Raw genomic sequence first — 14,500 nt, forward strand, 5'->3', positions numbered from 1 at the left:
ATAAAATTTTAAAATGGGTTTCTTCAGTATAATCTTATTGCACACAAAGAGAATTAGAAAATACTTCTATCTTACATTTAATAATTACTGAGTATTTCATTTAATTAAAAAATCCTTAGTTTAAAAACAAACAGTTATCCATTACTGAAGTAAATATTTTATTTTGGATCTTGACTGAAAACTGGGACAATGCTAAATTACCATCACAATATTTCCTACCATAGTCAAATTAACTGAGCAAAAATGGCAAAACATTTACACTACTTTTCTTTTAAGTGTTTGGATACTATTATAAGCTAAATATAATTTGCAGAATGTTGCAATATCATGCCAACCTGAAATAAACCATACAACTTCAAAGACTTACAACATGTAACCAGAGTAGGCAGACTATCAAAATTGTACTTTTGGTTTAAATTTCAAAGTATGCACATGTGCTAGGGAACTCAATTCCACTGCATATTTCCATGGTTAAGTAATTTTTACACTGTATAAATGTGAGAGTGATTATGCCAAGGCCTTACTAAATAAAAATGATAAAAACTCAACAAAAAAGAATCTGGTCCTCAATCTCCTCTGAATTTAAAACATTTAAGCCCCATTATTTAATAACTAGTGATGACAGCTCAGAACATTTAATGTAATGAAAATAGGTAGACTGAATATTATTTAAAAGTACATGAGAAGACTGAGTCAAGTGTCACAATAAATTTGGTATTAAATTTAACGCAGATGAAGTATATGTGGATCCTCAGTTCTTGGCCAAGTCTCTATAATCAGTTAGGATTTTGTTAAGTCATCATCTCTAGGAATCTGAGGAAAGCTATGGATCCACTCCTCAAGCACACACATGTAATATAAAGGTGAACACAAAATTTTCCTGTAATTTTATAAAATTCCTGATCCCTCTAAAGGTTCATCCAAGGCTACCCAAAGGACCCCAGGTTCAGAATCTTTACCATAGATATTCTGAAAAGCTTCCATTCCATTAAAATTATTAAATATATATTTGGGGAAGGGGAGACAAACGAGGGGAGACAAATTAGATGCCTACTACACTAAATGACCACTGGTCCTATAACTGGAAAAAGTACTGGATCATTCTACAGATTACAGGTCTGATCTGTTACTTCATGAATCTTTAAAAAAATTATTTATTTATATAGTAATATTTTTTGGCTTGCTGGGTCTTTGTTGCTGCGTGGGCTTTTCTCTAGGTGCAGTGAGCAGGGGCTACTCTCCAGTTGTGATGCATGGACTCCTTAGTGCTGTGGCTTCCCCTTACAGAGCACAGGCTTAGCTGATCTACGCCATGTGGGATCTTCTAGGATCAGGGATTGAACCTGCATCTCCTGTCCGATCCCTGGGTTGGGAAGATCCTCTGGAGAAGGGAAAGGCTACCCACTCCAGTAGTCTGGCCTGGAGAACTGCATGACTGTATAGTCCATGGAGTCGCAAAGAGTCAGACACGACTGAGTGACTTTCACTTTCACTCCTCCACTGGCGGGCAGGTTCTTTACCACTGAGGCTCCAGGGAAGCCCTATTATTCCATGAGTCTTAACTGTCATGTGCTAGACTTTACTGGACTTTTCTGTAATGGCAATTGTTTGTTCATAAAGTTGAATGACCTTTCTGCATACTTCCAAGTATTAAAAAAAAACCAAAAACCCTCGAACAGCTTAATGAGTTGGATAAGCTAATTAAACATTACATGGGGCTATTGAATTTTCCTGAGAAAAAAATATAGCTCTACAGAAAACTCCAAGTTAAAAATACTTGTTCACTTTAATTATGATAAATCTTGACCATTTGCTCAGAAGCACTTAGTGGGCATACTTGTACTCTCTCTTGTCATTGTAAGGGAAAGATCAAAGGAAAACTATTCACAGAAAGGGAAAAAAACTGAAAAATTTTCCATTAAGCAATAAGATCAGAAACATGCTGAAATAAACAGTTTTAGCTTAATTTTCACCAGATGAAAAGTTGAGAAAAATTTTCGTTTCTCTGAATACAAGAGTATATAATTCAGGCTTTTCAGAGTGAAATATACATTCAAACTGATAGGAAAGACAGAACTAAATGCTAGTATCATTCATAAAATTCAGCTAATCAATATGTATTAAAAAAAAAGAGACCAAGTAAAGATAACATTTACTGTCTTATTTTCCTTCTATAAATGATTAGGGTCTAGCCCTTCGGTCAGGTGAGAACACTACAATGTTCATTCAGAAAAAAAACAAAGGTAGTAAAGTAATGCTTAAAATTCTCCAAGCCAGGCTGCAGAATACGTGAACCGTGAACTTCCAGATGTTCAAGCTGGATTTATAAAAGGCAGAGGAACCAGAGATCAAATTGCCAACATCCGCTGGATCATTGAAAAAGCAAGAGAGTTCCAGAAAAACATCTATTTCTGCTTTATTGACTATGACAAAGCCTTTGACTGTGTGGATCACAATAAACTGTGGAAAATTCTGAAAGAGATGAGAATACCAGACCACCTGACCTGCCTCTTGAGAAACCTGTATGCAGGTCAGGAAGCAAGAGTTAGAACTGGACATGGAACAACAGACTGGTTCCAAATAGGAAAAGGAGTATGTCAAGGCTGTATATTGTCACCCTGCTTATTTAACTTACATGCAGAGTACATCATGAGAAACGCTGTGCTGGAGGAAGCACAAGCTGGAATCAGGATTGCAGGGAGAAATATCAATAACCTCAGATATGCAGATGACACCACCCTTATGGCAGAAAGTGAAGAGGAACTAAAGAGCCTCTTGATGAAAGTGAAAGAGGAGAGCAAAAAAGTTGGCTTAAGGCTCAAAATTCAGAAAACTAAGATCATGGCATCTGGTCCCATCACATCATGGCAAACAGATGTGGAAACAGTGGCTGACTTTATTTTTTTGGGCTCCAAAATCACTGCAGATGGTGACTGCAGCCAGCTTACTCCCTGGAAGGAAAGTTATGATCAACCTAGACAGCATATTGAAAAGCAGAGACATTACTTTGCCAACAAAGGTCTGTCTAGTCAAGGCTATGGTTTTTCCAGTGGTCATGTATGGATGTGAGAGTTGGACTGTGAAGAAAGCTGAGTGCCGAAGAACTGATGCTTTTGAACTGTGGTGCTGGAGAAGACTCTTGAGAGTCCCTTGGACTGCAAGGAGATCCAACCAGTCCATCCTAAAGGAGATCAGTCCTGGGTGTTCATTGGAAGGACTGATGTTGAAGTTGAAACTCCAATACTTTGGCCACCTGATGCGAAGAGCTGACTCATTGGAAAAGACCCTGATGCTAGGAAAGATTGAGGGCAGGAGGAGAAGGGGACGACAGAGGATGAGATGGTTGGATGGCATCACCGACTCAATGGACATGGGTTTGGGTGAACTCCAGAAGTTGGTGATGGACAGGGAGGCCTGGCGTGCTGTGGTTCATGGGGCTGCAAAGAGTCGGACACAACTGAGCAACTGAACTGAACTGAACTGAGAGTAGACACTGTTTAAACCACTTGAATTTGTGGTGGTTTGGTACAGAGCAAATTAAAAAAGAAAACACATGGCTCCTTTTCTTAGGGTGATTAAAATGAAAAGCTTAACTCTGAAACCAGCATATACACCAAGGCTATTCAAAGATAGAAAAACGTCAACTATAACATTAGACATATATATCATCTTCGTGGCTTGTAGGTTCTTTATTTGTAATTTTAAAATTTCTTATTGCTGAATGTTGAAGAAAATATGCTAAAAAAATACAGCCAAAGTGAGTTCAGGGAGCAACTCACTTTCACCAAGCTAGAAAATGTAATTAAACTTCTGCTTGGTATTTCTCGACAAGCCAATTTATTCTCTATTTTACATGTCTAGAAACAGAAAAAGAAGCTACTCTAAATCAATCAACTTCCATTAAAATACTGACTTTATTCAATATTTTGTAAAAATCTATAGAAAAAAAAATACATAGCCAAATCACTTTGTGATACACCTGAAACCAATAAAACTTCATAAATCAACTACAATTAAAAAACAATCAATTTTACCTGTATTCATCTGAAATTTAAAATCAAACATTTTCGTTTTAAAGGTTGAGAAAATATCTCATAGAACACATGAATTTCAAAATTTTACCAAAACCCACAAAATACTAAAGACCGCAGATGACTTATTTTGTCTGGTTTTCTATCACCAAGCTCAAATATGTTTTCTAAGACAAAAAAAAAAAATATAGATTTTGGATATTAAAATAAACTTGAGAATGATTATGAATACCAGACATGCAGATTTCTACAAAGACTTCCCATACACAGGATCCAAAAGTTTGACTCTCAATTGAATAGAAATGTTACTTTGTAGCATAGCTCAGTCTATTCTCCAATACAACATAAATAATAAGTTACCTTCAGTTCTTCTATGGACTGGTAATCATTGTTCTTGATCTTTTCTTTCATGGTACTAAAATCCATTGGGTGTTTAATGATCATGGAGTAGCCAGGGGCAATAAAATCAGTCACAGGAAATGAAAAGAAAGCACTTGGGTCTTTTCTGTGAAGACAGGAAAAAAGCAATTTTATTTCTACTACAAACAAAACTACTGGTCAAGGAGTATTAAGTCAGAGGAAATCCTTCAGATGTAGAATTTGTAGCAGGCTAATATGTTTTTCACTAAAAACTGAAGTAATGATTTTAAAGACTAATAACTATTTAATAAGGTTCAGATGCTTAACATATAAATTGTACCCTTAAGACAGAATCTTTTAAAATATGCAGCTTAATTAATTCGCAACATCTCCAACACAGGGAAAGATGAAACAAAGTAAGAAATCTAGACTAACTAAAAAATGTCTTGTACTCTGGGAGAGTAATACTATGTATTGTTTATTAACCAGAGAGAAGAAGCAGAAGTAGTAACTGAAGCACACACCTGCAGTCTCCCACCCTGGTTTCTAAGGGGGCCTGGCCTCTCGGTGGGCCACAGAGCTGCCGTACCCTCCTGAGTACAGCTGGCCCTCTGTCTGAGGGCTTCCCAGATGTGGGTGTAGGAGCTGACTGTTCACTGGACCGCTGCCATTTGAGCACCCCTGGGTTCTGGTACCCAGGGGGCTCCTGGAATCAATCCCCTGGGGATACCAAAGGACAGCCATATACATTTTCTTAAATTAATGCATATAGCTTCTATCATGTGTGTAGGGGACTGCTCAAAAAATGGACATTAAAAAGATTATCATAGTACCTCCAAACCTGAGACCCAGTGCTTTCTATCACAGGTTCTTAACTCTGGCTGTGCACGAGAATCATGAGAGGAGCTTTAAAAAGAATTCTAGTGTGGTGGGAGGCTAACCCGAGACCCACTACATGCTACTCTCTTGGGGGAGGAAGAGTGGTCCAGGCACTGGTTTTTCTAGGGTTGAATTTTGGTACTTACAGGATAGACAGAGTTGAAAACCACTGCTCTATATGATTAGTTCATTAGACTGTTATTTTTCTCTGGAAATTTGGCATATCAAAGCTTTCTTATTCCAAATAATCACAGCATTAAAAATGCTTAAAAAGTCATAATAGCAGCAGCAATTTAAAAAATAAATTTACCACATGCCAGGCACAGTGGTAGGGAATTGATGTATTTTATACCTAACGCTCACAAAAGCCATCAAGGAGCTGGTATCCTCACTTAGAGATGAGGATACTGAGGCTCAGAGGTCAAATCATTTGTTTTAGGTCATCAATCTGATAAAATACAGAGTCAGAATCTGAACGCAGGTGTGTATGTATCTGCCTTGGTTCTTCCCAGCAGGACACCTAGCTGTGAGGGTAAAACATACTGAGAATAAGCAAAAATGTCCAGTTTGGAACTTACAGATCCAAATGCATACTGTCCATAGAAGTTACTTGGATAACACCACGAAGCATCTCTGGAGGACCTCTTCAGAGCAAATTATCTACACTCCCTAAAATTAGTCATTTTAATATAGAGTCCGACTTGGTTTGACCAAAGATGCTATTACTAAACCTGGTCAATTACATTCTTTTCCAGTATTTGCACTGAGCCTCAAGGATCAAGAATCACTAAGGCTATTCAATAAAAATATGGCTCTGAGTTCTAATTCCCATAATGTTCTGAGCAATGTGAACATTCTCAGACTGAGAGAGACTCTGACAAGTAGATTTCTCTTATAGACATCATTAACTTATATTCCAGGCTTATACTGCAAGAAACAAAATTAAAAGGTAGCCAAACACTTTATAGTCAAAAATTCTAATTGAGTTGGGATGCTCAATGCTTACCTGTTCACTCCTTTGGGACAAGCAATGAATGATTTATTCAAGTGTAAAGACTTGAGATGTAAGTTTCTCAACTGTTCTTTAACACCAAAAAGGAAGACAGGTCACTGATTTCTAATTTTCACTGCAAAACTGAATAGATGCTGAATACAGATAGCTTTATTTTTAAAAATATTGATGATAAGTTCTGGGGTTGACATGTAAGTCCAACACAGTCAGAAGAAATCTCACTATATGAACGCATGCCCTATATCCATGAATCCCCTGCTAATAATGTAGATGTCTTTGGGCTAAAACTTTAAATTGAGTGAACTGAGGTATCAAAATAAATATTTTAATAAGGATCAAGTTATTCTTTTCTCTTTTAAGAACTTCACATTGGTTTTATCAAGATACTATAATTTTTAGAACAAACTTCTGCATTTAAGAGAGGGTTACAAATCTTATTTATGGTATTTTGTTTCTTCTCCCAGACTTGGTAATTAGTGAACACTCACAGCAGTGATAAGCAGCACAGACATATAGAAGGTGTTTTGATCTATTAGCAAATGGAAATACCTGTATTGTTTAATCCCGGTTTAAAGCTTTAACATCAGAAGTTACTTTAGATTAAGGAAAAATCTGCCATTAAGAGGATTATATAACACTCTTCAAGCTGCCAGTTAAAACAAACCAAATGAGAACATCTAAAAGTCAGCCTCTTGGAGTACTTCTACTGCCAGGCAAAATATTTATCATCCACTTTAAAATCAAGTACATTTGGATACAGGCCACAAAATGTGATTTGAAATAATAATAATAAAAAGAAGTGGTTTGGATCCTCTATTTCCTATTTCAATTTCCATGTTATAAAAATGCTGGAAAAAAAATTCACCTCTGCAGTTGTCTCATCAGTTGATTCAAAGCTTCCTGAAGAGGTGTCTGTTCTACTTCTAAAGCAAAGAAGAAAGAGCGTTTTAAAAGAGAAGATTCTGTATTGTTTATTTTCTATACATGACTTATCTCATACCCATCATTAAATTATCTCATATAGGAATTCCATTTATTTTTCAAATATGCTGAAGTAAGAGAACAACAAGTTTGAAACAGAAATTAACTTAAAGTTCTTAAGCAGTAATATAAGAAAATATAAACAAATTTTAACTTAACAGCTTTTAAATTTTTAACTTTCCCTGGCTAACATCCTTAAAATAATTTAAGCTTCCTCATTCAGGACAGTTAATTCAGAGTTATTCCAACCTTCTTGTTTGGCTAAAGAGCTTGCAAGAGGCTTCTCAGGAGGCAAGTCTAATCGTACAGGGGCCTGACACTGTAGGTCTTTTTCTACCTCAATATCCACATGGTCACGGTCTCGCTTTCTTTTATCCTCCTAAATGGAAAAAAAAGAGATAATTTAGAAATACTTCAGAATTGATTCCTTTAAAATAAAGCATTTAATTTCAGTGGAAAAAAATGACACCGAAGCTTATTAATAATGAAATCTTATTGTTATTTTATGTTACGTTATTTTACTGCCATCTACTGGGAAATAAGAGAATACCATGTTCATAAATTGGGGGGGGGGAAGTGCTTCTATATGCTAGAATTAACTAATCAAAAAAATAATACTATTCATAAAAGCAAAATAATACACCAGGAGTAAATCTAATAAAAGATGACCAATTACCTTTTAGGAAAAATTATGAAACATTATTGAAAGGCCATTGTGAAAGACCTGAATAAAGGAGATATACCATGTTCATGAAGTGAAAGATAGTCAGTTTGCTCCAAAGTAATCTATAAATAAAATGCAAAGCCTATCAAAATTGTAAGACAGGATTTTCCATGAAATTTGACAAGTCAGTCATATAATTTATCTTGAAGAGTGAATCATCAGTACAGTCAGAACAGTTTTGAAAAAGGTCACAATAAAATGTGTGCTATCAGTCTGTACAAAGTGACAAGACAATGTGGGTCTGACACAGGGACAAACAGACCTATGAAACAGAGACCAGAGCACCAGAGACAGACGTGTGCACATAGAGAAGTCGTGATAGATCAGAGCGGCACGGTAAATCAACGACAAAGGGCAGTGCTGGGACAGCTGGTTATCTGTGTGAGATCAGAGCTCGACCTTACACCACATGCAGAAGTAAATTTTAGATATATTAAAAAATTAATTTTAAAACTTGACATAAAGTAAAAGAATCTTTATGACTTAAGAATAGGGAAAGATTTTATCATCTATGAAACTAAAAGACTAGCTACTGACTGAGAAACACAAATAAATCAAAATATTAGCAAAGATTACATAAAGCACATCTACAAGTTCATATAAAAAGGCAAATAACCCAACAGAAAATGGGTAAAGGAAATCACAGGTAAGCTCCAGAAAAAACACCTAGAAATGTCAAGAAACAGGAAAACTAGCTTCAAGATCCCTGGAACTCTGGGAATTATGAATTTAAAAACTGGAAGGCATTTCACATCTCTATGAGTGGTAAAAATTAAAATGTCTGAAAATGTTGTTTTGAAAAAAATGTGGAGAAATGGGGCTCTCATACCTTGCAGTGCATGTGTGTGTGCTAAATCGCTTTAGACGTGTCTGACTCTGTGTGACCCCATGGACTGCAGCCCACCAGGCTCCTCTGTCCATGGGGATTTCCCAGGCAAGAATACTGGAGTGGGTTGCCATTTCCTTTTCCAGGGGATCTTCCCGAGCCTGGGATTGAACCTGCGTTTCCTGCACTGGCAGGCGGATTCTTTACCAATGACCCACCAGGGAAGCCCACAACAACCTTTTACCCTACTTCTCAGTGATTCTGCTCCTGGGCATATACCCCAGACAAACTTCCTTTCACAACGGTACATGAAGACATGCACAAGCCTATTTACTTCAGCACTCTGTGAAACAGTAAAAAATTAGGAACTTACGAAAAGGAAAATGCTACTAAAAGGAAATAGATTAATAAAATATGGCGTATTTACATAGCAGGTAAAATTAATAGGCTAAAGTTACACTGTATCAGCATGTATTATGTTTAGAAACAATTTCTAGAGGAAAAAGTTGAGAATTGTTACAAGATCAGCTATGTAAGTTTTGAAAATATATAAAGTGTGCTTTACAAATATACACAGGAGTAGTAAAATTATAAAACAAGTTTACATGGGATACACACCAAATTCATAGTTCTCTCTATGGAATGAGGAAGAGGAATGGGTTCTGGGAGGAACACAGAAAGCTTCACTGGTGTCTGTACTCTGATATCTTTAAAAAACATAAAACCAAGCAAAAAGCAAAATGTTATGTTTTGCTAAAGCTGAATGGTTGGAATCCAGGTAATAGTTTTAAAAAAAAATCCTGTTTTTTGCATCTTAAAAATTCAATTTTAGAGTAAAATTGCCCCAAACTCTCTATTTTACACTCCCAAGAATCAAGATTCTCAATAGGATCTTATTTTCTTGGTCTACATCCTAATTTCTTATTCTAGTATCCAGAGTGGTGGTTCTCAAAGTGTGGTTCCCAGACTAGCAACCTCAGCACTACCTGGGAAATTACTAGAAATGCAAATTCTGAGTCTCATGAAGGTTCTCAAGCATCAGCGTGCATCAGAATCATTCAAAAGTCTTGTTAGAACGCTAGTGACTAGGTCCTGTCCCCAGAATTACCAATCCAGTGGGTCTAGTGTAGTCTGCGAGTCTGCATTACTAACAAGTTCCTAGGCTATGTGGCTGTTGCCCATGCAGGGATCACACTTGGACCATCAGTGATACAGAGCTTCACATTCTATAGTCCAAAGCATCTAATACAGAAAATATGACTGGCTGAAGCTCCAGAGAGCAATGTTATAAACTATACTTACTGTTCACTTGAAGTCAGTTTCCATTAAGTTGACTGGTGTCTTTTTTTATGGCCCTATGACATATTCTGGAGCAGTAATTTTTGACTTAGGGAAGTTTTGTATCTTTTTCCCCAGAAAAACTGGCATTAATCTTTTGTAGGTTGGCAGGTTTTGAACATCTGTTCAATGGAAAAAGACCTCAGAGACAAGATCTCTTCCTGTTAAATGTCAACAGTGGAAAATGGACAGATTGAAAGGCAATTAAGCACTCTCCTAGATGGAAAGAACTAAGGCCATAGTGCAAAAAGTAGAGCAGGGATTGGCAAACTTTCTTGGTGAACAGCCAGGTAACATATAATTTAGGCCTTGTGGTCCATACTGTCAGTGACAACTATTAATATCAACCTTTGCCAGTGTAGCAAAAAAGCAGCCACAGACAACACAATTGGTGTGGCTGTGCTCTAATAAACTTAATTTACAAAATCAAGTGGTGTTGGCTCTAGTTTGCTGACACATGGTCTAGAGGCTCAAGTTCTTGCTCTAGCTTCATCTTTAACACACTTTGACCTTCTTAGGCACTCATTGACTTTCACTAGGCCTCTTTATCAGCTGCAAGATAGAGATTCAACTGTTGATTTTTATTTATCTTACAGAGTTTATGAGATGGCGAAATGACCATGAAACAGAAAAGTTGAAAAAGTACCAAAGGAAGGTATTATGTTTCTGAACGACCCCTATCTGGTAACTTCATCTAGTTAGCCTGGTCTACAGTAAGCACTTTACTATTTGGTATGGTGAGAGAATATAGCCTTCTGGGCTAGAGTCCAAAAGAGAAAAAGAATATAAATAACATATACTTGGAAACTAACCTAAAGTGAAAGGAGATATTGTAACATGTTATTAGAAGTTAGGAGATTTAGCTTCTCATTTAGAACGTAAACTTGAACAAGTTCTTCTACTGCTTCAGTCTCGGTCTCACCTATAAAACAAGAGGCTTTGATCTCTACACTTCTTTCTCCACCTAACACTCTGATGATTCCTACCTTCCAATTTTCTTTTTCATGATTCCAAAATACTACAGAATCCAATTGTTAACGTCACTTACTGAAAGTAAGATATGTAAAACCAGAAGTTAATACAGTTCTGGTTGATACAGTGTATTTTGCTAATTACACAGAGAAAACTAAACAAAAATACTAAAGCCATTTAACTTCAGGTAGGAGGGTTTATAATTACAGTTTATAAAATGGGTTCAAATTCTGGCTTTGCCACTTATTAGCTATGAGGTCACGGAGTAACTACCTAAGGTGGAGCAGGGGCCTAATTTCCTCATTGTTAAAAATAGACACAATAACATATGCAATATATACCTTAGAAGCTTGTTTTAAGGATTAAATAAGTGTATGTGAAATTTTAGCACAGTGCCTACACATGGTAAATATTCATTCATGCATTCAATAAATAAATGGCGTTGTACTCTGCGGACACACACTGGTGGATAAACACACACAGCCCTGCCCTTAGGAAGCCGACAGTGTAAAATGAGGCAGACATTAAACAACTTGGTAAAAAAAAATGCAAACAGATTTCAAGGAGAGAGTAACTGCTGGATGAGTCTAATTTAGAACTGGAGAAGTGTGGGAAAACTTCTATGAGGAAGAAGCATTTGAGCTAAGATCTGAAGGAGAGAATTTAGCCAGGTTGGGGGTGGAAGTCAGGGTGGAGGTAGAAGAGTAAATATTCTGTGTGTATGAAGGTTTGAGGCAGAAGAGAGAAATAGCAGCTATTTCTGTAACTACAAACACACTGCACTTATATCAAACTGGATTCCTATTTATCCATGACTCAATGTTATTTTATTAATTTCTAATACTTCTGAAGTAAATCTTTGCTCATATTATTAATACTAGCTCATTGCACTATATTACAGATAGACACACTTGCCTGTTTCACTGGAGCTCCTGGTGGGGAGGGACGGGTTCAAGTGTTATTCAGCTCTCTACCCCCAACCTCAATAATGCCTAACACATATTTGTAGAATTAATCAACCATAAGAGATAGCATGAAGAAGGAACAAGAAAGCATGAAAATTACCAGCTGAAGTTCTAGGTATTATCCTTCAGATTGGTCACTTTTCAGAAGATGTCTAGATATCTGGGCTTTCTTCGTGGTTCAGATGATAAAGAATCTGCCTGCAATGCAGGAGACTCAGGTTCAATCCCTGGGTCAGGAAGATCCCCTGGAGAAGGGAATGGCAACCCACTCCAGTATTACTGCCTAGAGGATTCCATGGACAGGGGAGCCTGGCAAGTTAACAGTCCATGGGGTCACAAAGAGTCATACACGACTGAGACTTTCACAACAACAACAACATACATAGGTATTGATGTTAGTCGCCCAGTCGTGTCCGATTCTTTTTGACCCCGTGAACTACAGCCCTCCAGGCTCCTCTGTCCATGGAATTCTCCAGACAAGAATACTGGAGTAAGCAGCCAATCCTTCTCCAGGGGATGTTCCTGACCCAGGGATCGAACCTGGGTCTCCTGCAATGAAGACAGATTCCTTACTGTCTGATCCACCAGGGAAACCTATATCCAAATACTGCTTCCAGTGCAAATTGCAAAACAATTTCAGAACTTTGCTGTAACAGTTGACTTTTTAATTCAACTGAAAAAATCACTTTTATTACTTTGAAGCTACACTTCATCTTCGGCCCTACGCTGAAAACATCATCTGTCCCACAGTTTAACTCTTAGATGCTTCCCATAGTCCCCAAGGCAGAATGAGGAAGAGCATCCTCTGTACTCCCAGAACACTTCAATCACACCTCTGTTAGAATTTACCAGGCCATGAAGTTTATCTTTTTGTGTCTGATTCCCCAGCTTAACTCTGAGGTCCTATAGAGTAGGAACTGTATTTTATCTTTATTATTTGAGTCTAGTATTATACAGTATAACAGTTTTTTGGCAGATATTTGCTGAATAAACAAAAAATCCTATCAGAGGACCAATACTGCTCTTATGTCCTTAATCAAGAGTCCTCCTTTTCTCTTGGAAGATCCTGTGTGACTGAGTTATCACCTTAGGAGAGAACAGCCAAGCAGGGTAAAGTGGGGAGGATTTTCTGCTGACTGGAATAAGCTATAGCAGCCCTGAGATCCTGGGTGTGGCAGATTCACACAAAAGAAGTCAATGAATTATGTTTTGACAGAATTTTCACTTTCTTCAACAATTACCGTCATTCATTTCTCCTCTTGAGCAATAAAGCTACTTTACAGTTAACTCAGCAACAAAATGAGATACTAACAGTACCTACCCCATAAAGCTATGAAGTATTAAAACAGTAAAGAACTCAGAACAATGCTGAGCATAAACACTCAAAAGTCAGTTTTCATGAATATGTCTCCTGGGACCCAGTATAGTACCTTAATAAAACAGGAATTTACTGTATAGGAATAAGTTTAAATTTTCAAGAAGTTTTATTTACATTAATTCAAAAAGATGTATGTAAGCCTATGTTCACTGCAGCATTATTTATAATAGCTAAAATATGGAAACAAACTGAGTGCTTATCAATGGATGAGTGGAAAGAAAATGCCACATTGAAATGAAATATTACTTGGGCATAAAAAAAGTTGAAATCTTGCCATTTGCATCAACATCGATAGACCTTGAGGGCATTATGCTAAAGTGAAATAAGTCTGACAGAGAAAGCCAAATACTGTTATGATTTCACTCATATGTAGAACATAAAAAACAAAAAAGAAACCAAACAACCCAAACACATAGACACAAAGCATAGAGCAGTGGTTACCAGAGGGGAATATGAAGGAGGGTGAAAGGGATAAAATGAATCAACTGTATTGTAATGGATAGAAACTAAACTTCGGTGGTGAGCATGCTACAGTGTACACAAAAGACAAAACATAATGCTGGACCCACGAAACTGATATGTTATGAACTGTTACATCAATAAAAAAATAAGTTTTACTTAACTCTAGCATTGTGAATAATGGCCTGTGTGCTGGTTGTTTCTGTTGTTCCGTCGCTCATTTGTGTCTGACTCTTCGTGACTGCAGCACACCAGGGTTCCCTGTTCTTCACCATCTCCTGAGTTTGCTCAAACTCATGCCCATTGAGTTGGTGATGCCATCCAACCATCTCGTCCTGTCTCCTCTTCTCCTCCTGCCCTCAGTCTTTCCCAGCATCAGCGTCTCTTCTAATGAGTTGACTCTACACATCAGGTGGCCAAAATACTGGAGCTTCAGCTTTAGCATCAGTCCTTCTAATAAATATTCAGGATTGATTTCCTTTAGGATTGACCGGTTGGATCTCCCTGCAGTCCAATGGACTCTCCAGAGTCTTCTCCAACACCACAGTTCAAAGGCATCAATTCTTCGGCACTCA

General features: G+C 37.2%; 1 protein-coding gene across 2 annotated transcripts in view; it reads right to left on the reverse strand.

Annotated features, from left to right (window-relative positions):
* The window catches only part of BRD7 (bromodomain containing 7), a 39,437-nt gene that overhangs the window by 18,397 nt on the left and 6,540 nt on the right, over window positions 1-14,500 (reverse strand). For both annotated transcript variants that reach the window (XM_043898420.1, XM_043898422.1), the window contains exons 3-5: window positions 7,513-7,642; window positions 7,148-7,205; window positions 4,392-4,536 (exon numbers count right to left, since the gene is read on the reverse strand). In XM_043898420.1, the coding sequence (XP_043754355.1) occupies window positions 4,392-4,536; window positions 7,148-7,205; window positions 7,513-7,642 (333 nt within the window). The remainder of the gene's footprint in view (window positions 1-4,391; window positions 4,537-7,147; window positions 7,206-7,512; window positions 7,643-14,500) is intronic.

This window comes from Cervus elaphus, chromosome 4 (assembly GCF_910594005.1).
Source record: "Cervus elaphus chromosome 4, mCerEla1.1, whole genome shotgun sequence".
NCBI classification, from domain to species: Eukaryota; Metazoa; Chordata; class Mammalia; order Artiodactyla; family Cervidae; genus Cervus; species Cervus elaphus.